The sequence below is a fragment of the Podarcis gaigeae genome (genome assembly GCF_964106915.1).
Source record: "Podarcis gaigeae genome assembly, chromosome: 9".
Lineage (NCBI taxonomy): Eukaryota > Metazoa > Chordata > Lepidosauria > Squamata > Lacertidae > Podarcis > Podarcis gaigeae.
In genome coordinates, this window is record NC_139685.1 from 41,316,091 (window position 1) to 41,342,534 (window position 26,444).

At 42.6% G+C, this 26,444-nt stretch overlaps 1 protein-coding gene and 1 long non-coding RNA gene across 9 annotated transcripts in view; one reads left to right on the forward strand and one right to left on the reverse strand.

Annotated features, from left to right (window-relative positions):
- The window catches only part of LOC310852560, a 215,407-nt gene that overhangs the window by 146,031 nt on the left and 42,932 nt on the right, over window positions 1–26,444 (reverse strand). The gene's annotated exons all lie outside the window — the stretch shown is intronic.
- Window positions 1–26,444, forward strand: part of SH3D19 (SH3 domain containing 19) — a 73,072-nt gene that overhangs the window by 28,876 nt on the left and 17,752 nt on the right. For 2 of the 7 annotated variants that reach the window (XM_083755487.1, XM_083755488.1), the window contains exons 3-14: window positions 2,884–2,924; window positions 6,716–6,756; window positions 7,884–7,926; window positions 9,572–9,719; window positions 9,913–10,114; window positions 10,710–11,678; window positions 16,953–17,060; window positions 19,409–19,521; window positions 22,166–22,224; window positions 25,052–25,310; window positions 26,077–26,145; window positions 26,236–26,376. In XM_083755487.1, the coding sequence (XP_083611613.1) occupies window positions 6,741–6,756; window positions 7,884–7,926; window positions 9,572–9,719; window positions 9,913–10,114; window positions 10,710–11,678; window positions 16,953–17,060; window positions 19,409–19,521; window positions 22,166–22,224; window positions 25,052–25,310; window positions 26,077–26,145; window positions 26,236–26,376 (2,127 nt within the window). In that variant the 5' untranslated portion in view covers window positions 2,884–2,924; window positions 6,716–6,740. The remainder of the gene's footprint in view (window positions 1–2,883; window positions 2,925–6,715; window positions 6,757–7,883; window positions 7,927–9,571; window positions 9,720–9,912; window positions 10,115–10,709; window positions 11,679–16,952; window positions 17,061–19,408; window positions 19,522–22,165; window positions 22,225–25,051; window positions 25,311–26,076; window positions 26,146–26,235; window positions 26,377–26,444) is intronic. The other 5 variants (XM_083755489.1, XM_083755490.1, XM_083755484.1 and 2 more) reach the window with 4 other exon arrangements.

The window sequence follows — 26,444 nt, forward strand, 5'->3', positions numbered from 1 at the left end:
TCTGTTGTAGCATAAACAGTGTCTCCTTTAAAGACAAAATTCAAAGACAAGAGGAACTGGTTGCTGGTTGGTTGATTTTGCAAGCTCATTTAGAGAACTCCTTTTTACACATGACAAAGACATGTTGGGTTCTGGTGCACAAAACTATGCTTCATGGTATCATAAATCTGTCAACATTTTATAGTGGCATGGGACTTTGTTGCTAAAAATAATTTGTTTGTTTTTTCTTTTCTATCACGCACAAATTGGGTGGAATACAATTTTTGTGTGTGTGATGTTATTGTTTCCAAGACACATCTGTGTTATTGTGGTGATGTTGCTGTGCAACCCATGGTGTCTAATGTAAAGCTTTTATCCCAATGATTACTGTTATTGTTGCACGATGTTGAAATGGGTGAGGGCTTATGATGAATGTGAGCATTTTAATAGTGTGCTGAAACCACAAACTATTCAAGCTTGAACTAGTGTTTAAAAGCTAAACTAATCAGGATAGATTGCAGCTAACACTCACGAAGGGCAATACATAATTATATACACTCACAGGAATATTGGTATACAATGGAAACAGAAAGTATATAGAATATAGAAAGTAAATAATGTTTACGACCCTTATTTGCAAACTAAAGTTTAACTAGAGTTATAGATTGAATTGTGCAAGAAGTAAAGGGCCAAGAAACCACCCAATGACTCACTCCTGTGAAAGCCAACTCAAATCAATCACAGGGCTGTTTAACCCTCTCGGTCACCATGTGGACATCAACAGATGTTTTGGCATAGTTTTCTCCCCTGTTGCTTGGGTCGTGCTTGGAAATGAGCAGCTACAGTTTGCAAGGCTTGTGTGTGTTGCTGTTGAGGGGGAAGATCCTTTCGTCTTCATCACAGGATCTGATTTTTGCCTGGAGCTGGCAGACTGTACCATTTGTGATCGATGGTGAGAATACAATTTTTGGGGTGTGTGGCAGGAAGGGAATCCTGTAAGAAAATAAGAAAACACATCTGATTGTAATATAGCCTGCTGGCTGTTGTGCTACTTTTCTGCTTGCAGGAAGTTGGGGGTTCATTAAAGGAGCATCCAAAAACATTGTCTACTTTCAATGTTCTACCTCCACTGTCAGAGGTAGTATGTTTCTGAATACCAGTTGCTGGAAACCACAGGAAGGGAGAGGGCTGTTGCATTCTGCTTGCATGCTTCAGCAGAATGCTGGACTCAATTGATCATTGGCCGGATCTAGCAGAGCTCTTCTTACGTTCTTAAAATGTGCTACTGAGTGAGAGCCAGTGTGGTGTAGTGGTTAAGAGCGGTAGTCTTGCAATCTGGGGAACTGGGTTCGCGTCTCCGCTCCTCCACATGCAACTGCTGGGTGACCTTGGGCTAGTCACACTTCTCTGAAGTCTCTCAGCCCCACTCACCTCACAGAGTGTTTGTTGTGGGGGAGGAAGGGAAAGGAGAATGTTAGCCGCTTTGAGACTCCTTCGGGTAGTGATAAAGCGGGATATCAAATCCAAACTCTTCTTCTTCTTCTACTGCACTTTCAGTCTGAAGTGTTGCATTCCATTGTCCCATCTTAAGAATTCTACCATTCATTCTGCTCTATGAGAGAATAGTGATCTGGCAGACCTTCTGCTCACATTTAGAGCAGGAGATTTTTAAAAAAATCTCTTCCCGCGTTTTGGAATACAAAACTGAGGTTTATTTAAAAGGGAAGGCACTGACTGTCCCAGGCTCCGTCGCTCTTCACTCTGGGAACAAGGACATTAAAATACCTTTTCCTTGTGCCTCAGTTGTACAGGGGAAGATGGTTAAGGTAAAGGAGGGTGTATTTGGGATCTGTTATTATGTTTTGGATCCAGTTGCTTTTCTCCCCCTTGGAGCAAGGAAAATAAAAACTGAACCTAGTACTGAACAGGCCTAAAATAGGACTTTTATCCTTGTAAGATAGATATGGAATTTTAATTTTAAGTCCTGAAATGACTAGGACATCAAGAACACATAGGGGTACAGAGGTAGAACAGTGAAAGAAGGATTTTTTAAATTGCCTTTCTTCTCCATGTGAGGTCAGGGGGACCTGACACACCAAAAGTTGAGTAATTGTTATTGTAATAATGGGGGGAAATCACTCTCTGTTCCAAATTAAGTAAAGAGACTGAGGCTAGCGGTGCTCATTATCTCAGAGCAATCCCTGCTTTATTCCTAGGATTTATCCCTGAGTATAATGTCTTGTTTCATGCTGTTGCATACCCCATTAAAATGCTGGTTTCCTGAAGCAGCAGGTTTTAAGATTGGATGCATACAGCTTTTCCAGTACCCAATGGAACAATCCCTACATCTTTACTGGGGCTTTCCATAGACAGTTTTGGTCAGTTTGTGAACTTCGCTCCTATAAACAGGTGTTGGCAAGCTTGAGCTCATAAAGGAGCCTTGCACACCAGTATAGGGGAGATGGAGCCCATTATTGGAAAGGTAGTTCCAATAGTTCTACATAGTTCCATTTTTCCTTGCACCAATCCTCTTAGATTTTCCATTGAATACTTTTTTAAAAAATTTCCATTAAAGGAATGAGGGCTTTTGAAGGAAGTAGTAAATGGAAAATGTCATTGTAGCTGGAAAAAATGACTTTGAACTGCAATCAACCACACTTGTTAAAATTATCAGAAAGAGATAAGACTGGTCTTCTTTTGGTATTGTGCAATGATTCCACAGTGGTTTCCCTACTTTTATTTACTGCAGTAAATAAACTAGAATTTCAGTTCGCTACAAAATGAACAATTTTATAGGTAGCGATAATTAGGGATGTGTGTAGAAGAATTCCCCCCTGTTTTTCTACCTTTTAGGACAATGGGTACTGATGTTTTGTTTTGTTTTGTTGTCTTCTCCTTTTCAAGCCAAGGCCCCCTGTCATCCATTAAAGCAGCAATCAAGAGAAGTAAGTATACTTTCAGACTGCTCTCTACACCTTCTGAGCAGGTGTCTTAACTTTTATGACAACGAAAATGATTGTAGCTTCATTAAGCAGATAGCAAATGCATTTGTTTTGTCTTGTAGTTGTTGAGAAGTAGCTGCCAAACTAACTTTTTTTTAACTGCACCGTGGCTTGAAGTTGTCTCGCTTCCATAGTTAAGATAAATACTCAAAGGACTCGGCCAATTAGTCTGACCTGGAAGTGAAAGCTTCAAAACTCCTCCTCACTGCTGCGCTAGAGAGGGAGGAGAAAGGGGGAGTGTACAAGTTCAGGGCTCATAAGAACATAAGAGTTTACCAGACTGATCTTGTCTCACATTATTTACCCACCATGGCTCACCATTGTGCCTGTGAGAAGCTTAAAGGAGCACAGGCTGCTAAGTTAAAATGGTTGAAAGGAAAGATCTGTCCCTCCCTGCTAAGCAGAATGGTTGGCTGCTCTTGGGAGTCCAAGAACGCAAGGGTTGGGTGGTAGCTTGTCTAGACAAGCTAATGGAAAGTCCTTACTTTCTCTCCCCATCCTAAGCAGCTGCATTAAAGGCCATTTTCTATTCTTCTCACCAATGGACGACAGAAAGTGGGAGCAATGCTGCTCCACTTCGTTTTGGCTTGGCATAAAACTATACTCCTACTTTTCAGACGATGTAGAACAGGCTTCCTCAAACCCGGCCCTTGCCATCATCCCTGACCACTGGTCCTGCTAGCTAGGGATCATGGGAGTTGTAGACCAAAAACATCTGGAGGGCCGAGGTTGGGGGAGTCTGATGTAGAACTACGTCAGGAGCACTGTTACATCAGTATTTCAAAAAGTCACTCACATACAGGCTAGACCTGTTTGTGAAGTTGGGAAAAGAAGGTTCTTCCAAAGAGAGCTTCCTCTCCTTTCAACTCCTTTCAAGGAAGGAAGGAAGGAAGTTCTCTAAGTGCCTGCCTGCCACCTCTCCCAGCTGTACGAATAGTACTCTGGCATGAGTAAAGATGAAGCAGCTCTGGCCTAGAAGATTGAAATACGGCCTGTGCCATCTTTGGTATGTGGGATGGGATCACACCCTACTTTGATGAATGAACTGCAGGCTAACCCAAGTCTGGCCAAGTTTGAAATGAAACTATCCCACTTTCTTTCTCCCTTTTCAATCAACAATTCTGAACTCTCCCGTTCTTTATATCAGTACTTCATTCTCTCTAACTAGCTGGAGTTAATGCTTACCAGGAATTACTTCCCTTGTTTCGTTTGTTTTGTCTTGTACTAACCATATTTTGCATGTATCACAAATGTATTCCCCATGACTGATTCCATATAAAAACAACTTTTTCCAAACTTTTTTTTTGTCTGTGTCCAAGAGTTACTCTAGTTTTTGGTCCCTATAGTTTTTGGTCACCTGTAGATCTAAACCACTGAGCCACTTGGGCTTGCCGATCAGAAGGTCAGCGGTTCGAATCCCTGTGACGGGGTGAGCTCCCGTTGCTCAGTCCCAGCTCCTGCCAACCTAGCAGTTTGAAAGCTCACCAAAAAGTGCAAGTAGATAAATAGGTACCGCTCCGGCAGAAAGGTAAACGGTGTTTCTGTGCACTGCTCTGGTTTCAGTGTTCCATTGTGCCAGAAGCGGCTTAGTCATGCTGGCCACATAACCCGGAAAAAACTGTCCCTCGGCCTGTAAAGCGAGATGAGCGCTGCAACCCCAGAGTCGCATGCGACTGGACTTAACTGTCAGGGGTCCTTTACCTTTACCTTTACCTTTTTAGGTGAACTAAATACAGTTTCATAAAATTAGGTATCGAAATAACATATTAAGAAAATTTGGTATGAAAAAACCTATGTTTGCTACAGGATTCCTGTCCTGAATATTGAATAAATTGTCCTGCAAAAAATGTTTCACATTCCTTTTATCATGCATCAAATTCTTTTTCCCATGGATAATATTATGAACTGCCCTTCAGTAGCAACTGATATTAGTAATACAGTGGTGCCCCGCAAGACGAACGCCTCGCAAGACGAAAAACCCGCTAGACGAAAGGGTTTTTCTGTTTTGGAGGCGCTTCGCAAAACGAATTTCCCTATGGGGTTGCTTCACAAGACGAAAAAATCTTGCGTCCCCCAGCGGTTTTTTTTTGCTTTTTTTGCCCTTTTCCTAAGCCGCTAAGCCGCTTATCAGCTGTTCCGCTGATAAGCCGCTTAACAGCTGATCGCTGGAAGTCGCTTGACAGCTCTAGCACTAATCCGCTAAGCTGTCAATGGGCTTGCTTCGCAAGACGAAAAAACCGCTAGACGAAGAGAATCGCGGAACGGATTAATTTCGTCTAGCGAGGCACCACTGTACTTAGATGCCACTTGCTTATACACGACTTAATCCATATCCAATAGAAATTAAAGACTATACTGTCTTGCTTTAAGCTAAGATGTGGTTTGGCTTGTTATAAAGTATGTGTCTCGACCCAGTTTTCTGGGAGCAGATTCAGTATTGATTTGAGAAGGTTTGAATCCAGGAAAAATTGCAAAGTACCTGCTCAGGTATTTATTATTTATTTGAATTCATATCCCACCCTTCCTGCCAAAGGAGCTCAGAAAACAGATCCACAACTTAAAACAAAAACAAAACAAAATTACAAGGTAGTTAAAGCATTCTAAAAATGGTTACAGTCATACCTTGGGTTAAAGTCGCTTCAGGTTGAGCGTTTTCAGGTTACGCTCCGCAGCAACCCGGAAGTAACGGAATGCACTCTCAAAATGATGTCACACGCATGCACAGAAGCGGTGAATTGCGACCAGCGCAGACGCGGGTTGCGTTCTGCTCAGGATGTGAATGGGGCTCTGGAATGGATCCCGTTCGCATCCAGAGGTGTACCACTGTACAGCTAAAAAAATTGCCCCGTCCAGTGATATTTGGGTTGTGAGGACCAGTATATTTTAGCCACCTAATGCCTGGGTAAACAGAAATGGTTTCAAATACATCCTCAAAGTTAATAATGATGGCGACAGAAGCACCTCACTAGAGATGGTATTCTGCAAATGGGGAACCACCAGAGGGCTTGCCATGAGTCAGTGTCAACTGGGCAGTGCCTCCAACAAGGCCTTTCTGCTGCTCATTGGGTCCAAGATGATTGATACTGGGGGAGGTACTCTTTGGGCCCCAAGTCATTCAGGGTTTTATATGCTAACACCTTGACTTGGGCCCAGTAGCTCACTGGCAGCCAGATCAGTGCTTTATAAGTCAACAGGCTCCTAGAATGGGCGATATACAGTGTCACATCAAGCATCACATAGTCCCATTGGTCAGTGAGTATAAAGTTAAAGGGCGGCATAAAAGGATCTAAATCCAGAAATGCTTCTATGAGACAAAAGGTCAATAAGAGAAGGACCTAAGGATCTGTTGCTGGTACCTGCTTGAAACAATCCTTTTATCTCCAGTGGCCTGTTGCCATTCTTCTGAATAGCAGAATCAAGCACAGCAATTTTGACTCATATTAGTTAACTTTTTTTATTCCTGGGAACTCCAAAGCAAGGTCAGTTGAACCTGATGAATTCTACTGTTAAACCAAATAGGAAGGTGCTGATTTCTTTTGAGGTAGAGAAAGAAGCCATATATATATTTCTAAATTTTAAAATTGGCAAATGATTGCTGGAGTGTTCCTTGGAGGCTGGGGGAATACTACAGTGACGTCTTTGTGTGACTAACAATAGAAACCCAGTGGATCTTTACTACTAGCATGGTTTATTCTTTCTTTCCTCTGCTGTAACCCCTTCTTTTTTCCCTTCAGCACTCATGAATAGTGCACATCAAATATGCCCCGTGGAAGAGGTATGTCTGCACTGTGCTTTCCCAGCTGCTGCTTTGCTGATTTTTGCTGATCCATCTGCAGTGGCGTAATTAGGGTAGCTTGCTTCTGCACGAGAAGACCAAACTTCCTCTCTTAAATTCCACTGCTGCAGAAGCATCCTCCTGGTTAATTCTTTGTTATATAAATAATACAAGACCTATGTAAAAGGATGCATTCAAGTATGGTTAAAATAATGCTAATAAAAATAGGTTGAGGTGAGGCTATAGTGCAGAGATGCTTGTACTACGTACAGCTCTCAGCATCCTCACCATTGGCCATGATGGAAGTTGTAGTCCAAAACATCTGCATGGTACTATATTGTACCTGCTGTAGTGGGATCGTTTTACTTAATAAAAATGCATTAAAAACATAACTATCATTAACTTTGTTCAATAATCGTGATAGTGCCTGATATATAATGGAGCTGCAGTAATTGCAGTGCTCCCTCTCTGTCTTTTGAGAAGAAGAGTATTAGGAGAAACTTCTGAAGAGTGGGACGAGTGTACAGAACAACACACACTCTTTTTAAATTTAGAAGTCTGGATTAAAATGTAAGCACCCCAAATTCTGTGATTTCCAAGGGGGAATTGTGAATTTCATACAGATACCCTCCACTTAAAGCGTTCTCTCAATAATTTAAATGATGGAAAGCAGTTCTGGGCACACATACTTTTGCAATTAAAGATTTTCTCTCTCTCTCTCTTGGAAATTAATCTGGCTTCCTGACAAGCTCAAGAGATCTGTATGCGCACTGGACTGGAGCGTTGCCTCTGTATTTTTTCATAACCTTGTTGTTCAAGCGTGCAGCCTTGTCTTTTAATACCGCGTTACAAAACCAGTTTCGGATTTAACATTTTTATGTTGTCCTCCAAACCATGAGATGTGCTTTGGGAAAATTCTTTTAATTTCAGTCGAGATGCCATTCAGGGGCTAGCCTTAACAAACTTATTTTATGTTGAATTTAACAATCCCTGTGAATGATTTTACTGATAAACAAATTTCACTACAATCAGTTTCCCCCCTGTAATTTGGCAAGAATATGGGTATTGAAATATAAATGTTATGCCTGTACTAGACCAAATTAACTGTTGACGTCTTTTCAAACTAGCTTCTCGGACATCTGGCCACAGTGAACAGCAAAGAGAGAGAAGGTAGGATGTGATAATTGATATTTCATTCAGTTCTCCTGGTAATAAAATGTGTTTGAGAATGTGTGTCTAATCCTGCTTTTGTTGTCAACTGGTCTCTCTTTCTCTCTAATCTGTGCTCGTGTTTCTTTATCTCTCTCACAAACACATTTGCCTTGTAAAAATTATTTTAAAGCCTGTTACTCTTCCAGTAGAGTATGCACTGGACTGAATTAACTGAAAGTATGCCTCAGTGTGAAAAGAGTTGGCCCTGTTTCCTATGCTGTTCCTTTGGAACTCCCCACACTGCTCAGATTGTGTTGGCTGCTTCTGATGCATGCTTCTACAACCTTTTGTTCCAGATTAATGACATGGAATTAACCAGGAAGAACCTCACCTGTTCCTAAACCTGCCACTTGGCAAACATGATTTTAAAAGGTTGTGGACAATCATCTTTTTATCCATCTTTCTCATCTGCAAGTACAAAAGTGTGCTAAGGGACAAATAATCTACATTTACATGTGTTCGTTTTGTATTCCCTTGACTTCTCACATTTTCCTCTTTTCCTTTCCTTTTCTCTTCACTTACTACTTTCCTCCTGTTTACTTATCCGAATGTCACAACATAAAAACTTTTTGTTGTAAAACTTGAGCTGTTTGATTGTTGCCTTAGCTTTTATAGCAAGTGCAGGTGTTTTTTATTTTTGTTTGTTTTTTACATTTGAGTTCATAGGAGGACTTACTATCAGTCAACCAATATTTTAAAGAACAATAATTTTGTAATATTCATAATAAATTATTTTTCTAGTGATAATATTTTAAGCTGTAGTGCAAAGTAATTCCTGTGTTCTTTAACCTGTTAATACCATTATGTGATGCTGTCTGTTTTCATCCTGTAGACTCTGTTACACTTCTTAAGTATGAAATACATAATTTGAAATGCAAATGCTTAATATTAGCATGGGTGGTTTATTAGGAGATAAATATTCTGTATATTGCAGGGGTTCGGGTGCATGCAATAAGGCCAGTGTGTGAAAAGAAGTACTGGAATCACCTTCTGTAGGCTCTTTTTTGGTAGTGTCTAGATGTATCGTTGCCGTAGCCACAAAATAGTTCTCTAAGTACTATAGCAACAGATGTCCTTAACCCCAGATAATTTGCTTTTAGAATTCTTATGGTCTTTCATGGGTGGACACATCAAAATGTATGGTAATCAAAATGACAGAGGGCAAAGATTCGAGGACTCTGTTGATATCTGTGGAGTTCTTGGTTATTTGCAGAAAGTAGGAAACTCTTTCCTGCCCACCTAGCAGTTCGAAAGCACATCAAAGTGCAAGTAGATAAATAGGTACCGCTCCAGCGGGAAGGTAAACAGCGTTTCCGTGTGCTGCTCTGGTTTGCCAGAAGCAGCTTAGTCATGCTGGCCACATGACCCAGAAGCTGTACGCCGGCTCCCTCGGCCAGTAAAGCGAGATGAGTGCCACAGCCCCAGAGTCGTCCGCGACTGGAATTAACTGTCAGGGGTCCCTTTACCTTTACCTTAGGAAACTGTTATTTGATAGACTGTGTGCTCAGAGGGGTCCTGTGCTTGGTCTGAAGATCTACATAAAATACATTTCCAAATTACATCAATAGCCATTGGTTTAATCTTTCTTTTTTACCTTTTTCAGGCGCCCTGAAATCACAATAGTTGCAGCTGAGCCGCTTGGACCATCCTCCTGGTTTCCTGGTGGAAATCATGTCCCTCAGCAAGGGCTAGGTTTTCAGTCGTCTCACACCCAGGCCCCTTGGAGAACAAATGATCTTGTTTCAGCTGAGGTGAGGAAGTTGAGGGTTTCCCTCTAGGCTGTTTTTAATGTTGGTGACTACAATATGGTGATATGACTTCAATATCATAATTAATAATTATCTTCAGCGCTTGGGGCATGGGACAGATTTGTATGCATGCAGAAATGCTCCATTTGCGAAACAAAACCATGCCATGTGGAATTTGCATGTGTTTCTTTTGCAGCCCCCTTCCTATGAGCAGGTAATCAAAGAGATCAGTCGAGTGCAAGTCAACACTCCTAGCAACAATAATGCTGCCAGTGCTGTTAATGCTAGATGCACCACTTCAACACAGACTGACTTTCCAGAAGAGATAATCAGCAACTTGCCAGGAACAAATGTGAAAAGTAATCTGCATGGTCTCTGTGAATGCGAAAGCACTCCAGGTATATAACTCTTAATTGTAGCTGAATTACATTTAAAAGCAGCTGCATGGGTTCAGCTGTATGAGGCAAATCCGATTATGAAGTGTTCCCTAAAGAGTTGTTGGAGATCCAGCTCAGACCAACGCAGCATCTCTCTTGTACTGTTTTATATGAGTGTGTTGCATTGCTGTGGTTGAGTTTTCACAACTGGAGCCCATTCACAAAAATGACTTGCATGTGAACATGCGCCAACAAGAGCCAAACCACTGCTCACAAAAGCGAATTAATGGCATCACGGGGGGGGGGGAGGGACATAAATAAATGTGATTAGTTAAGATGTAGCAGAATTAGGGATGCCACGCAACAAAAGAAAGGTTAGCTGGTTAATATGAATTTATTAGTTGCTAGATTAAATTTGCATATAGGTGGAAAACTATTGTTCTGAAGGAAGAAACCTATTTCTTTGTTTGTATGTCTGTGTTGCGTTAGGCATTTTCTTGAAAGAATACCCTTCTATGTGAGGAAAATAAAGAATGCCTCTTTTTAGATGGTGTTTGCAATCTTTTCCCCCTCTAAAATTTGTTCAATGAATTGGAGGTACCGTTTTGTTTTGCAGCTGTACCAATTCCTCGAAAGCCACCTAGACCTTCATCATCTCTGCTGATCAGCAATCCTTCCAAAAATGAGGAACTTCTAGTTGTGTTGGAAGAGGAGCAGGCATGTCAGGAGAAGCCTAATGCTGTAATATGTCCTGTTCCAAAACCAAGATCAAAAGGCAATCTGAAACCTGTTGTTAGAGATACTCAAAGCAACACACAAGACAATCAGGAAGAAGCAAGCCAGCCAAGGACTGAAAAGGACACACCGGCAATTCAGCTGCTGTCCTTACTAGATGACAGCCTTTGGGATACTCATATGGACAGTATGGATAAAGATAAGAGCCAAAGTAGCATACTATCTCGGATTAAAGCTTTTGAATTGCAAGCAAACACCGAAACAAAGAAGCCAGAAATATCTCCACGCTCCTTAGGCCCCAAACCCATAATAAGTTCAAAAAAACCTGTGGTGGCACCAAAGCCAGTGGCCAACAGAGCTTCAGGTGAGTGGGATTCGTGGACAGAAAGCAAACTAAAGGTCATTTCCCAGGAAAGGCAACCCCAACCTCAGGAAGCTGGGAGCAACATAACCAAGCCTGAATTGCCAAAGAAACCAAAATCAGGCATTGTAAAAAGCAGTAGCAATGGACTGCTTAGTTCAACAAGCCAGACAGCTTCAGAAAATAGTAATGGACAGAGAAAATCTCCCATTCCTGCTCCTCGGCCGCTTGTTCCCAAGAAGTCGGTTTCTTTTGAAAGTCCTGCTCTTCCTATGCTCCCACTAAAGCCAATAAGTGCTACTCCTAGGCTCTCTGTAGCTGCCCAGTCTAATGCCTTTCGATCCCTGGCAGAGCCCCCTGCAAGCAGCCTCTCAGCACCTCCAGGGCAGGGCAAGCCACCTGCGGAAGGAGATCTCATTAGCTTTGATGATGATGTTTTACCCTCTAACTCAGCCGGGACTCCTCAGGAACTTACGCCGTCAGAATCCGGTAAGATTTAAGAAGAGGGAAGGATTTCCTATAAGAATGATTACAATTCTGAATATGCATGCCTGTTTTTATCTCAACATTGGTATGTTTGGGAAACCTATCAAATCAAGGTCAAAATTCATTCATTTGAGCTGTTTACAGGTGAGTGTGTCTGCCTAGAATCTGGAATTAAAGTTTGGTTCCATAAGCTTGCAGGCTTTTAGGGTAGTGGAACTGAAACATTACCAGTAAAATAATATTCTCCTAATGTATTTCAGCTTCATCTCAGGCAATGTAGATATGGACTTGTACCTTTAGTATATGTTTAAAATAATTTTGCTTTACAATTCCCTAAATCATTCTTGTTCTAATTTTTAAATGCAGAAAAGAGTATTTCTGTTCTTTTTCTCTATTTTTATTCCTGTCTTCTTAAATTTTATATGATGTTATTCAATATAATCTTGTATTTATGTGGCTCCTGGCAGCAGTGCTCTTGGTTATAGGAATAGATTTCAAAAAACATTGGAACATTGGCATAACAACTGATCCATGATTGATGGTTTCAAGAATTACATTTATGTAGTAATGTACATTTTTTGGGACGCAGGTGGCGCTGTGGGTTAAAGCCTCAGCGCCTAGGACTTGCCAATCGAAAGGTCGGCGGTTCCAATCCTTGCGGCGGGGTGCGCTCCCGCTGCTCGGTCCCAGCGCCTGCCAACCTAGCAGTTCGAAAGCACCTCCGGGTGCAAGTAGATAAATAGGGACCGCTTACCAGCGGGAAGGTAAACGGCGTTTCCGTGTGCGGCTCTGGCTCGCCAGAGCAGCGATGTCACGCTGGCCACGTGACCCGGAAGTGTCTCCGGACAGCGCTGGCCCCTGGTCTCTTGAGTGAGATGGGCGCACAACCCCAGAGTCTGTCAAGACTGGCCCGTTCGGGCAGGGGTACCTTTACCTTTACCTAGTAATGTACATTTATGTAGTGGCTATATATAAATTGTACTGAAAGAAAGCTTGAGACCCGATACCAAGTGAGAATTTTGCCTTGGGACTGGGAGCTGGTGTTCAAAGATGTTTAGAGTGTGAGTTGGTAAATACACTGAATAAATAGCATATATGTGTATTGGGAGTGCCCAATTAAACTTACCCTTGCTTGTAAGAATGATTGTGACATTTTGAGTAGATTTTACAGACACACACACACACACACACACACACACACACACAATTGTAGTTAGAATCTTTAATGAGACATTAGTTTATCTAGCATTTAGCCTCTATAGATTTATAGCACAAGATTTGCAGGTATTTCTTTGCATGAGGATACATTTGTGTTAAGTATAAAAGTGCCATTGCATGTTGCTCTTTTGAGAGTTCACTATCATCACATGGCAACAGTAGTGATCCCTCCAACACGGTTGATATGTTTCATAATTTTTATATTCGGTGTTTTGTGAATTTTTATGCGTGAAATTACTGCTTTCTGGCTCATACAAAAATCTAAATGCTGCTGAAAGGTTCAATGAAAGGTGAAATATAAGAGATAGGGGGAGAAGACCCCTACCTTTTCCCCAGTGGGTATCTAAATGTGCCTAGTGAGATATGCAGTACAGGAGAGTTCCGCAGTTAATAACAAAACCCCAAACCCTATGGTGGCAAAAGCAAAAAACAAACAAACCCAAACACAGCCCAATGAAGGCTGAGCATGCTCAGAAGCCATTGAATGTTGAGTGTCAGCTGCAAAATAAAAACAGAAAAACGGCCAGGGCTCAGAATGGAATGTGCTGCTTCTTCCCATTACAGCAGTGGTGGAGAACCACCAATCCACAGCCCAGAGTCCTGATTTGGCCCACCAGTCTGTTTTCCCAAACCACGCTCACCTATATCACGCTTGACATCAGGTATGGGATGGGTAAGGATGTGGCTGCGAAGGAACAATCAGCAGCTTAAAGTTAGTCACTTAGAGACCTTTTTGTAGTAAATGACTAATAAATCAAGTAAACAATAGTAGTAGCAGCAGCAGTAATATGTACCTTCCAAATAATAATAATAATAATAATAATAATAATAATAATAATAATATGCACTTCCAATTGTTTATTGGGAAGTGGCACTCTTTCTTATTTGAAGAAATATATAGGACAAGATCCAGTGTCACGCCAGCAAACGATAACTTTCCCCACCTCCCAACCTGCTTTAGAGGGTCCCCTAATACTCTGCAGCAGATTTTAGGGGTGCAGGGGGGGGGGACACATTCCATTTGCACATCAGATGCTGCAATAGGATCTTGCTCATAGTTTCCCAAATACTTTATAGGGGCCATATGGTCCCCCCCTCCAATAATATTGTGTAGACTTCATGCAGAGAATGTGTTTTCAAAACTGAAGGGGGGGAGGCTATTTTAGCTTCTTGCCTCATTTACTACTAAATGCTTTCACTTGTGTGGGTTGTAAATCTGCGCTGGTAATAGGGTATAGTTGTCACAAATGAGTCTGTATTAATGATGTTTAAGGATTGTGTGTTCTTATTATGTCCTGTGCAGTGAATAAGTAGATGGAATTTTGATGTACTACAACTTCCTTTCCTTATTGCCTTAATGAGGCCTTGGCAGATTACAGCAGGAAATGAACTGTTGATGGTTTTTTGTATATATTTGAAACCCGTACCTTGAGTCTAATGGTGCTTTTTGTTTTTTGTATCACTGTACTTTAAAATCAGATTAAATAAAATCAGATTAGGGAAATGAAACATGCATCGCAGAGCAGTGTACTGAAGGAGAAAAGCCATATGCACCTTCTCTCATCGTAGTCAGCATATATTTTGCAGAGAGATGGTGACTAGAAGTCTTGGGCGCCATAGTTGTGAAAAGCTTATATCGCGATATAATAATAATTATAATACTGTGGGGTTATTCTTTCTGCTTGTTGCTATGCAGAGGGCAGGGGGTATGTCTGGCTCAGCGGTGGCAAACATGTGGTCTTCCAGATATTGCTGGGCTCAAACTGCCAATAGCCCCAGCCAGCACCGCCAAAGGTTGGAGATCATGAGAATTGTAATTCAACAACATCTAGAAGGCTACAGGTTTCTCCATTCCTGATCTAGATAATGGTGCCAAAATAGGAAAAGAGCACACTGAAAGATGGTAGGATATTCTACATCTGTAGTCTGTAGGAAAGATATGAAGCACCCTAATATCTTATAGAAATGTGGCAAAAAGCATTTGGGGGGGAATACTTTTTTAGGAAAATTGCATACTGCCCCTTCTTGGTCTTACACTAAGTGCTTTCAAAGCTTCATACAGTAATAACCCTTTGTTAGTAAAGGTAGCCAGCTCCAACCTGTGTGACATTCACACTCCTAAATAGAATCAGATTATTGCTAGAGAAAAGAATTGATCTTTCGGTGGTTATCGCTGGGTTGGAGAAGTCTTTAGTGAGTGCATTAAGCATTTTGCTTTCTCATTTTTATGGATTGTGCTCAAGATAGCACTGAGTATTTGTAGGTTGCCAGCCCCTTTGTTTGCAGCTGCATTCGTCTCTCTAACAACACACTTAGATGGCAAGTGCCAACAGGAATGAAGTTTAAAATGGATCCACTGAGAAATAAGATATCTCCCCCCCCCCCAAGATCTTTATTGAAGCTTAACATATATACATAATAACCAATAGTCCCAATGATTCCCTCACCTAAAATATAATATCTAAATTACAACAGCTGCATAATTATACACTTAATTATAAAACCCACCACCCACCAGAAATAAGGAGATATCAGCATGTTCAGAGAAATCCCAATGTTTGCAGAAATAAACAAAAGCTTAGTGGGCAGCTAGTAAAGATAGCACAATGATCCTTAGCCATGGATTGTTAGGTGTCAATTGGAGAAGGAAAACAGAAAGGCAGGGCAGTGGAAATTCCTCTTAGGACAGAAGCCCTGAGCATATTATTCATAATTAATTCAGTGTACATGCTTCCTTTCCTCTCAAAGGCGCTCACGGAGATATATCTCTTAGGAGGAGCCACAGCTCAGTGGTAGAGCACCTGTCTTAGATACAGGCGGCCCCAGGTTCCATCCTTGGCATCTTCAGGTCGAGCTGGGACAGAACCCTGCCTGAAACCTTGCAAAGCTGCTGCTGGTCACTTTAGACAGTACTGAGCAAGATGAACTAGTGGTCTGACTCAGGCCCATGCAGAGCTTGTCTGAGGCCCAGTCAGGGGCGGCAGGGTTGTAGGCTTGTTAGAATAAAGTTATAAACTCAAAACAAAAATGCAGCTGGTTCCTGGCAAGAGCCCCCAGCCAACTTAGCCCTCTGAGGCCTGGGGCAAGTATATCCGGCTGCCTGCCTCCCTGCCCGGGCCTGGTCTGGACACACTATAAGACAGCCTCCTGTGTTCAACGTTTTGTTTTACAGTGGATACTCGGGTTGCAAATGCGATCCGTGCAGGATGCACGTTCGCAACCTGCAGCGTTCACAACCTGCAGCGACGTGTCTGCACACACACGGGTTGCAATTTGGCACTTCTGCACAAAGCGCGATTTAGCGCTTCTGCACATGTGCAGCCGCCGAAACTTGGAAGTAACCCGTTCCGGTACTTCCGGGTTTCGGCGGTCTGTAACCCAAAAAAACTCAACCTGAAGCGTCTGTAACCCGAGGTATGGCTATACAGTGGTACCTCGGGTTAAGTACTTAATTCGTTCCGGAGGTCCGTTTTTAACCTGAAACTATTCTTAACCTGAAGCACCACTTTAGCTAATGGGGCCTCCTGCTGCCACCACGCTGCCTGAGCATGACTTCTTTTCTTATCCTGAAGCAAAGTTCTTAACCTGAAGCACTATTTCTGGGCTAGCGGGGTCTGTAACCTGAAGCGTTTGTAACCTGAAGCGTATGTAACCCGAGGTACCACTGTATTTGCAGTTGTTTACAAGCCAGTTTTTGTACTAATTCAATTCTGGAAATGGAAATGACAAAAGTAAATCAATTAGTTTTTCCCACAGAATCATTTGATACAGCAACATAGATTTAGTTCAAATGGGGGGGGGGGCATAGGTGACCTTCAGCAGACATTCAGGAACAAAGGGTAGGATTGTCTTCAGGGGTAAATCCCCCCCCATACAAAAACCTCTGCATGTCTTCACAGTCGAGAATTAATGTACAGTAAGGGTATTTTCCCCCACCCCCACCCCCCATTTCAGGCACACAGATTTATCCTTTCAGCAATGAATGAATGAATGAAGTTTATGGCATTTTCTCTGGAACCGGAGCAAAATAACCTGCTGAATTTTGTGTTTTTTCCTTAGATGTTGTCACTTTGCCCTCCAAACAAGAGCCTGCAAAAGAACCGGCAGTTCAACCAGCTGTTGTGCGCAAACCCACTGTGATCCGAATCCCAGCTAAACCAACAAAAGGTAACATCCAAGGGTGAAATCCAATTATATTTGTCTGTGAGCAGAACAGATTTTCTCTTCCCCTACAGGCCCCTGTGTCTCCTAAAAAAATCTGCTCTGGAGGGTTGGTGGGGGGGACCATCCAGAGCAAATTTGAGTTGGGCACAGAAGGATTGCGGGTGGAAGAGAGAAAGGACTCTGCTGCAGAAGTGGAAATATGCTGACATGACATTGGATGCCACCCCCAGCGCTTAACATTTTTCGGCTGTATTATGCAGTGGTTTAATTTAGGGATCCATTGTACACCACTGGCATATGCTGAGACTTCTTGCACAGCTCATTGCACAATGCTAGTTTTCTAACACATGGAGAGATCATTGCTCAGTCACAGAGCGCAAGCTTTGTATGCAAAAGGTCGTAGGTTCAATCTTTGGCATCTCCAGTTTAAGTTTACAGGAAAGACCTCTGCTGAGACCTTTGAGAGCCACTGATTGTCAAAGTAGACAGTTCTGGGTCAGGAGGACAAATAGTCTGGCCTGACAAAAAGCAGCTTACTAAGAGCTGTGCGTCTCCTTTATTCCTTAGTGCACTGGTGTAAAGATTTAGCAAAAGCTTTCTCATAATGACGGAACAGTGAAAGGCTTCTGGGTAGAGATACCTTAAAACATACCTATTCTGTCTTAGAGTTCATTCCATGCAGTGAGCTGTTGCTTAGCAACATGCACATCTGCCTTCATTAGAACGATACCTCCATTTCTAGGGTCTTTAGAGTAACATTTAAACAAAACTGCATTCTTTTTTAAAGTTCAGGTTGACTGAACAACACTATGAATACTGAGTATTTTATTTTTATTTGTCAGGTGTGTACCCTTGCTCTTTATCCGAAGAGTTCAAAGTCACAGCATATATTTTGTAGCATACAACCAAAGTTTGAAAGTGGAATATTTGACCATGTGCCAGTTATGTTTGTGGTTACATTTTCCTTTTTTCCATAAGGGGAAAAAAATCATCCTATATATTTGTCCCTTCAGATCTTGATGATATACAGTGGTACCCCGCAAGACGAATGCCTCAGAAGACGAAAAACTCGCTAGACGAAGGAGTTTTTCGTTTTCTTAGCTGCTTCACAAGACGCATTTCCCTATGGGCTTGCTTCGCAAAACGAAGCTTGCCCCGCATGCTCCGGGGATACCGGGGAAGCGCCGCGCGTCTTCCCCTCTGTCCCCGGACCCCTTTTGAACCAAGGGGCGGCAACGGAGAGAAGCGATCTTCTCCCCTCTGCCCCTTGCTTCAAAAGAGGGGACAGAGGGGAAGGTGCGCGCGCCTTCCCCTCTCTACCCGGACGCCTTTTGAACCAAGGGGCGGCAACGGGGAGAAGTGATTCTCCCCGCTGCCCCTTCCCTTGCTTTAAAACAGGTCCGGGGACAGAGGGGAAGGCGCACGGCGCTTCCCCTCTGTCCCCGGACGGTCTCCATAGGAACGCATTGATTGATTTTCAATGCATTCCTATGGGAAACCGTGCTTCGCAAGACGAAAAACTCGCAAGAAGAAAAGACTTGCGGAACGAATTAATTTCGTCTTGCGAGGCACCACTGTACATTTCTTGCTATAGCTTTATGCCCCTCTTAAAGGTAAAGGTAAAGGTAAAGGGACCCCTGACCATTGGGTCCAGTCGCAGACGACTCTGGGGTTGCGGCGCTCATCTCGCTTTATTGGCCGAGGGAGCCGGTGTACAGCTTCCGGGTCATGTGGCCAGCATGACTAAGCCGCTTCTGGCAAACCAGAGCAGTGCACGGAAATGCCGTTTACCTTCTTGCTGGAGCGGTATCTATTTATCTACTTGCACTTTGTCGTGCTTTTGAACTGCTAGGTTGGCAGGAGCTGGGACCGAGCAACGGGAGCTCACCCCGTCATGGGGATTCGAACCACCGACCTTCTGATTGGAAGCCCTAGGTTCTGTGGTTTAACCCACAGCACCATCCTCGTTACTGTGCTCTGGCCCAAGAAAACGGCCGTGCTCTGATAGCAAGAGGAAACAGGCAGTTCATTTGTGAAAGACACAGTCTTTATAGTTCTGAAATGGGAGGTGTGGAGTAGTATCTCTATGACCCACTCCAGCATCTGTTGGAAAGTCTGACATAATGTATCCTCACCAGTGCGTCCGTATCCCTAGTGAAGAGGTCCATACCTTTTTGTACATGGGCCATTGGTTTTGTTGTGGCGCTCACGTGTCATTTCTTGAAATGGTGAACCCCCCCGGCCAGGATGAAGGATCTTTCTTTTTAAAGAGATGTTGCGATTCCGTTTGATCGATCAAATCCACTGATTTTTAGTGTATCTGTATGATGTTTATGGCGATATTTTTTCAGCTTTAAATGAAGTTCCAGAGAGCCCTCCTCCACTTCCTACAGAAAAACCAATAGGGAACACATCTGGCGTTTCGGCTGGAAAACCCAATAACAACAAAGCAACAAAAAATGTGGTAACTCATTCTTCTTTGTTTATCATCTTTGAATTATCCTTTTGTACATAAGGTGCCATTTTGAGAATTAAGACTCTAAATTTTTTTCTGTTGAACTTTAGGAGAGAATTCTTAATCATAAGAGCAGTTCAATTATTTAGAAAGGTAGTGGTGGGCTCCTTCTTGCTGGGGGTCTTCAAGTAGAAGGTGAATAGCCATCTCTTGGAGTTGCCATAGCTCTGAAATTCCTCCATGGATATGTACCGTAGTTTTCGCTCCAAAACACGCACTTTTTTGCTCCTAGAAAGTAAAGGAAAATGCCTGTGCGTGTTAAGGAGCGAATGCACGGATCGGAGCCATGGCTGTCGTCAGTCAAGCAAAGCGGGAGCCGCTTGCAGGGCTTCTGTCCCGCTCTTGCTTTGCTTGCTTTAAAGCGACCTGGAGCCGGGGAGGAGGGAGGGAAGGAGAGCCATGGCAGCAAAGCGGGCAGCAGCCGCTTACACGGGAGGAGGGACAGATGCTAGCAAAGGTCCGTGAGCTCTCTAAACAGAGCAATGAGGCTGCAGAGGGACGTCAGGAAAGATAAAATTTAAGCAACCAGCAGCAAAATAAAACCAACCTCGAGCTCTGAGCCATGCAGTGAAAACCAGGAAGTTAAAGAAAAAAGGCTGGGGATGAGGGAGAGGGGAAAACTTCGCAAATCCCCGCGTCTCAGCTGATCCGCTGGGAGGGAGCAGCTTGTTTTCAGGCAGGATAGATTCGAGCATTGTCTGGGTCCTAGTGCCCCTACCCCTTTTTTGTGCTCCATTCTATTGCTGCTGGTGGCTGCTTATCACTCAGGCTGCAAGGAGGAGCGCTTTTACACAGCTAATGGTGAATCCCCTGCAATCCAAGTCCTCCTCACTTGCTCAAATCTATTCTGCCTCAAAACAAGGAGCGGAAGGAAAAGGCTGCAAACTGTTAAATGGAAAAAAACCCAGGCACAGGGCAAGTACCTTAAGTATACCTTTAAAGCAACAGTGCTCTTTCCCTCCCTCCTCCCCGCTCAGCTCACCGAAAAGCTCCTTCTCCAGGCGTGCTCCCTTGAGTGCTTTTCCTTCCCTCCCCACTTAAAACGTGGTTACAAAGCATGGATCCACATGGATCCTCAGGATTTTTGCATTGGGCTACCCCAAACTCACCATCAGATCACATGTCTGTGGCCACAGCATGAACCATAAAAATCATGCACCCACTGTTTCGTTCAGAATATTTTTTTCTTGTTTTCCTTCTCTAAAAACTATGTGCGTGTTATGGTCAGATGCGTGTTATAGAGCGAAAAATACGGTATGTATGTATATCCTGTAGCTTATAGGATGACACACATACAGCTCCATGATTCCGTCTTGGTTTAATTTATGCTAGACCATAAAGTCCCAAGCTGTGTGTCAGAGCACATTAATGTACTGGTGTGAGATCTTCTATTGTAGGTATCACCAGCGTGGAGCCCCTTCATATGTTGTCAGACTACAGTCCCATCCAACCCTGACCTTTGACCATGCTGGCAGGGGCTGATGGGAGTTGGTATGAGAATGAAGGCATCAACTATTTTTACCTCAGAAAAGAAAGGATGCCTTGGCTATCAGCATGGAAACACATTGCTTTGATACAGGCCATTCTCTGTGTTGGAAAAATACAGTTGTATCATTTGTAATTTCTGTTTCCTTTCTTCAGCGAGGGCTGTCCCCATATCCTACAGTAATACACAAAGTTCTACTAAGAATTTTTATCTCTAATGTGATTTCTTTGAACTAATTCCACTTACCCTTTTGAAAGTGCATCATATCTCTTTAGAAAGAAAGATCTTCTGTCCACCACACTGCCCCACTGAATATCACAAAGATGGAAGATATTAGTCTTTTCTTCACTAGGGAAGAATTTGGCACTAGCTTTTCTTCAGTCACATTGGGTTATTCTACAACATTAGACATACTTCTTGTTGTTGTTTAGTTGTGTCTGACTCTCCGTGACCCCATGGACCAGAACACGCCAGGCACTCCTGTCTTCTGCTGCCTCCTGCAGTTTGGTCAAACTCATGTTAGTAGCTTCGAGAACACTGTCCAACCATCTTGTCCTCTGTTGTCCCCTTCTCCTTCTGCCCTCAATCTTTCCCAACATCAGGGTCTTTTCCAGGGAGTCTTCTCTTCTCATGAGGTGGCCAAAGTATTGGAGCCTCAGCTTCAGGATCTGTCCTTCCAGTGAGCACTCAGGGCTGATTTCCTTCAGAATGGATAGGTTTGATTTTCTTGCAGTCCATGGGACTCTCAAGAGTCTCCTCCGGCACCATAGTTCAAAAGCATCAATTCTTCAGCATACTTAGAGTAGACCACATGAAATCAGTGGACTGCTTGGAGTATGACTGACATTGCCATTGTGTATTGAGGCCCCTAGTTCACAGTAAATGGGCTTTACTACATTTTATTCTCAAATAGTTGCCCTATATCTCTCAAAATACTAATAGCACAAGTTGTGCTAATATTCACCAGGAAACAGTCCCTTGGGGGGGTGCAAATAATAAAATCTCTGTAGTGTAATCTTTATTTTAAGTTTTCCTTTGAAACAATAATGATGTTGAACTTTCAAATCATATTTTCCAAATAATAATGCAGATTTTATATTCCAATAGGAATCTGAGCATTCTAGTTTGAAACAGCCATCAAAGAATGAACCCATAATGCCCCCAAGGTGAGTAAAGTATCAATTTGTCCAATAACCATACAAAAAGGAGTAGAAAGAGATAGGGAAAAGTCTTGGTGTAGTACAGATGCTGCCTAGTTCGTGTGTGTGTGTGTGTGTGTGTGTGGTTCATACATTGGTCATGGTCACTGATCCATCATAAGAATGCATTCAAATCATTTTTCGCACTGCAACAGTTTCATTTCCTTTTAACTGCAATGGCAATGAGCCCTCTATACTGTTGACACTGCGTCTTGAGTGGAATATGAAATGCTGCTGTTCCTCTCTCTTTTGTCCCCACACATTAGCAAAGTCAGAGCTATCCCAGGCTCCCTTGAAATATATAAGGGGATATTAGATGGAGAATACTGTATGCCCAACTGGTTTTGCTCAGGGGGGACAGGAATAATTAAACTACCTTTTGCCACAACCTCTGGTTCAAATGCAAAACTAAGTCAACATTCTGCAAAGGTGAAACTAAATTCTGGCAGTGTTCTTCTCCCAGGGAGGAATGTCTAAACCGGAGGCTTTGTTTGGGCTTGTTCCCGTTCATGCACTAGCGCTAACCCATGGTTTAGCCTGATACACTTGCCTCATTCTATAGCTAGGAATCGCAGCAGATTGCTATTGGTCAAGTGTGAATTAGACAGCAATAGGAGTGCATCTAATAGTAAGTTGCTCAGTTTGAGAGCAACCCAGAAAAGAACACTCCGGTCATGTATATTATTGAAAAACCAAATCGTATAAACACTGTTACACATGGAAAGCTGCTTGCATGAAGCTGCTTCGAAACAGGATCCTCATGATTTCAGCCTTGCCAGTGCAGTCCTCCTTTTTCATGAGCTCCCCAAGTGGGGAGCTGCTTCCACACAAAGCAGAACAGCATTTATATGATTCCACTTTCAAATTAGTAACATAGTGCTAGTGCAACATAGGAATTGGGCCCTAGGGAAGCTTTCATGACATTCCACTCTGTAGCAGATAAACTGTTTGGCCAGCTATTCCAAGCAAGGATACAGTAAATTAGAAAGTGTACCACTGCTCTTCTGACATAACTATCCTGCATTAGACAGCTTGAACCGATCGTGGAACTGGATCAGTCCAGTCTTGCATAGCAAGAAGACAGAGCTGTCTTTTAGCTCTGAAATCTTAAATTGCAGGAATGATGATAATAGGAGTAAACCCGAGAGCATTGTTTCAGGAAGACTCGGCTAATCCCAAAGGAGATGAGTCATTGTTGCTGTTGATATAAACATGGCTTTCTCTCTCTCTCTCTCTCTCTCTCTCTCTCTCTCTCTCTCTCTCTCTCTTTTGTCAGCTTTGTTGTATTACACGTTTAACCTGTTGCTTTTGTGTTTGTTAAGATCGTAATAAATATATACTTTGCCTCTCTCCTTTCTGCTTAAACATTTTGTATTTAAAACATGTTTAAGATGGTGGCAGTGTTCTTTTAATATCTTTAGAGATGTAATTTTAAATGTTTTTTAGGATTGTAAGGATTTTTTTTATGATGTTTTGCAACTGCCCTGTTCAAATATAGAGAATTAGGCACAACAGGTATCATTATTGAAATGAACACTGTAAAAATACATATCAAAGCCCTGCCAAGTTATTCTTACTTATTACAGTGGTACCTTGGGTTAAGAACTTAATTCGTTCCAGAGGTCCGTTCTTAACCTGAGGTACCACTTTAGCTAATGGGGCCTCCTGCTGCCACCGCACCGCCGTCACACAATTTCTGTTCTCATCCTGAAGCAAAGTTCTTAACCTGAGGTACTGTTTCTGGGTTAGTGGAGTCTGTAACCTGAAGCATCTGTAACCCAAGGTACCACTGTACTATTTTGACAATTTCCCAGTAACTCACATCAATCAAATTGTTTAGTGGCCAGCAGAATGACATTTGTGAGCTAAAAACCTATTTGCTCCTATGGTGTTTTAAATATTTCAGTAGATGGGAACATATTTACCAGTACAGTGGTACCTGGGTTCTCAAACTTAATCTGTTCCAGAACTCTATTCCAAAACCAAGGCGTGCTTTCCCATAGAAAGTAATGCAAAATGGATTAATCTGTTCCAGACTTTTAAAAACAACCCCTAAAACAGCAACTTCACATGAATTTTACTATCTAACAAGACCATTGATCCATAAAATGAAAGCAATAAACAATGTACTGCAGTCACACAATCAATCAGTCGGTAGCTGAACTGGTTTCCACACAGTCACAAAAACACAAAAAGAGCTACAAAAACACAAAATAAATAGCAAAAATAGACAGACCTCAGCGTAACACTCAAAATGGAAGTGTGGCACTCAAAGCGGAAGCGTAACATTCAAAATGGAGCACGTTCGGCTTCCGAAAACAGTTCACAAACCAGAGTACTTACTTCCAGGTTTGCAGTGTTTGGGTTCCAAGTTGTTTGAGTACCAAGGCGTTTGAGAACCAAGGTACCACTGTATGGTGTAAACATTCTTTCAAACTGTTTATAATCTGATATTCTGTCTAGCTGGTTCAGCAAGCTTACACATGAGGCAGCTCAGACATGGTGCACTCACTGCCTTCGGCAGCTTCAAACAAAGCTCTTTAATTATGGTCTGCCTTCCTGCAAAAGCTAGTTGTCTGTAATCAAAACTGGTCAGCAGAAATTGAATTTTCTGTTTAAGAGACTAGGCTATTGGAGATATTGCAATGATTGTCCACTGCCCCCTCAAAAAATGCTTCTTGCCTTTTCCCAGGAGTTTCAGATAATCCAGCCCTGCAGTATTTTTCTACATATCTGAATGAACTATGCTTTCTGTTATATGGTTTATATTCCTTGTTGTCTGTGTACCTTCTAGGCCTGGTGATGGAAAAACCACCCCAGCTCGACCTCCTCCACCTAAGGGTGCCCCTGGAAGGCCACCACCACCAAAGTCTACCAAGGCCTCATCGCAAAAGGAGAGGTTTTCTCGCTCATCATCTGACGTGAACCTCCATAAACAACCAGGCAAATCAGGACCAGGAGTCAAGAGAACAAAGAATGATACTGCTAAAAATGAAGACCCAGCTTTACCTCCTCGACCCAAGCCAGGCCATCCTCTCTACAGTAAATACATGGTGAGGAAAAGCACAAAATTGGGGTTTGATAGAAGCCACCCTATTGTTTTGTGACTTATGTAAATAGTAATGTTATCTGCTTTTGGGTTGTTTAATGGATCTGTGGGTTTTAAAATAAGTGCTATTGTTCCTTACCCTGAGATCTTATGATGAATGGCAGGATAGACACATTTTTAAGAAGCAAGCAAACAGACAAACAAACAATGAATTAATACACTGCAGTTTTCACACAAAAATTTATGCTCCAAAAATATGGTTGCTTCTGTATCTTTAAAATGCTTAAAATGTATTTTGATTTTCTTTCTTTACAATATGTAATAAAACATTTAAGTTGTGTAGCAAATTGACAGGAGCTATTTTGGACTGAGGGACGCAGGTGGCGCTGTGGGTTAAAGCCTCAGTGCCTAGGACTTGCCGATTGAAAAGTCGGCGGTTCGAATCCCTGCGGTGGGGTGCGCTCCCGCTGCTCGGTCCCAGCGCCTGCCAACCTAGCAGTTCGAAAGCACCTCCGGGTGCAAGTAGATAAATAGGGACCGCTTACCAGCGGGAAGGTAAACGGCGTTTCCGTGTGCGGCTCTGGCTCGCCAGATGCAGCTTTGTCACGCTGGCCACGTGACCCGGAAGTGTCTCCGGACAGCGCTGGCCCCTGGCCTCTTAAGTGAGATGGGCGCACAACCCCGGAGTCTGTCAAGACTGGCCCGTACGGACAGGGGTACCTTTACCTTTACCTATTTTGGACTGAAACGTTTGAGTTATTTGTCTTAAGCTTCCGGTGCCTCATGGAATCGCCAAGGAAGATATCACTCCACAATATCCCAGCCATCTCTCTTGCAAGGTAAAGCTCTTTGTTGTGGCTTATTCATCCATAAGCACATGCTACTTGCTCAATCATGAACCATCTAACGGCCTTTTGTTAACTTTAAAGCGTGGGGATGTGCTTGTGCTGGTGGACCATGTTGACAACAGCATCATTGAATGTCAAAAGGGTGAAGAAACTGGCAAAGTTCATTCATCCCAGATGCAGATAATAACTCCACTGGATGAGAGTTTGAAAAGCAGACAGAGGGTATGAATTTTAATATACGTATCAAAAACTGCATAGTTGAAACAAATTAGAAAAAAATAGACAATCAT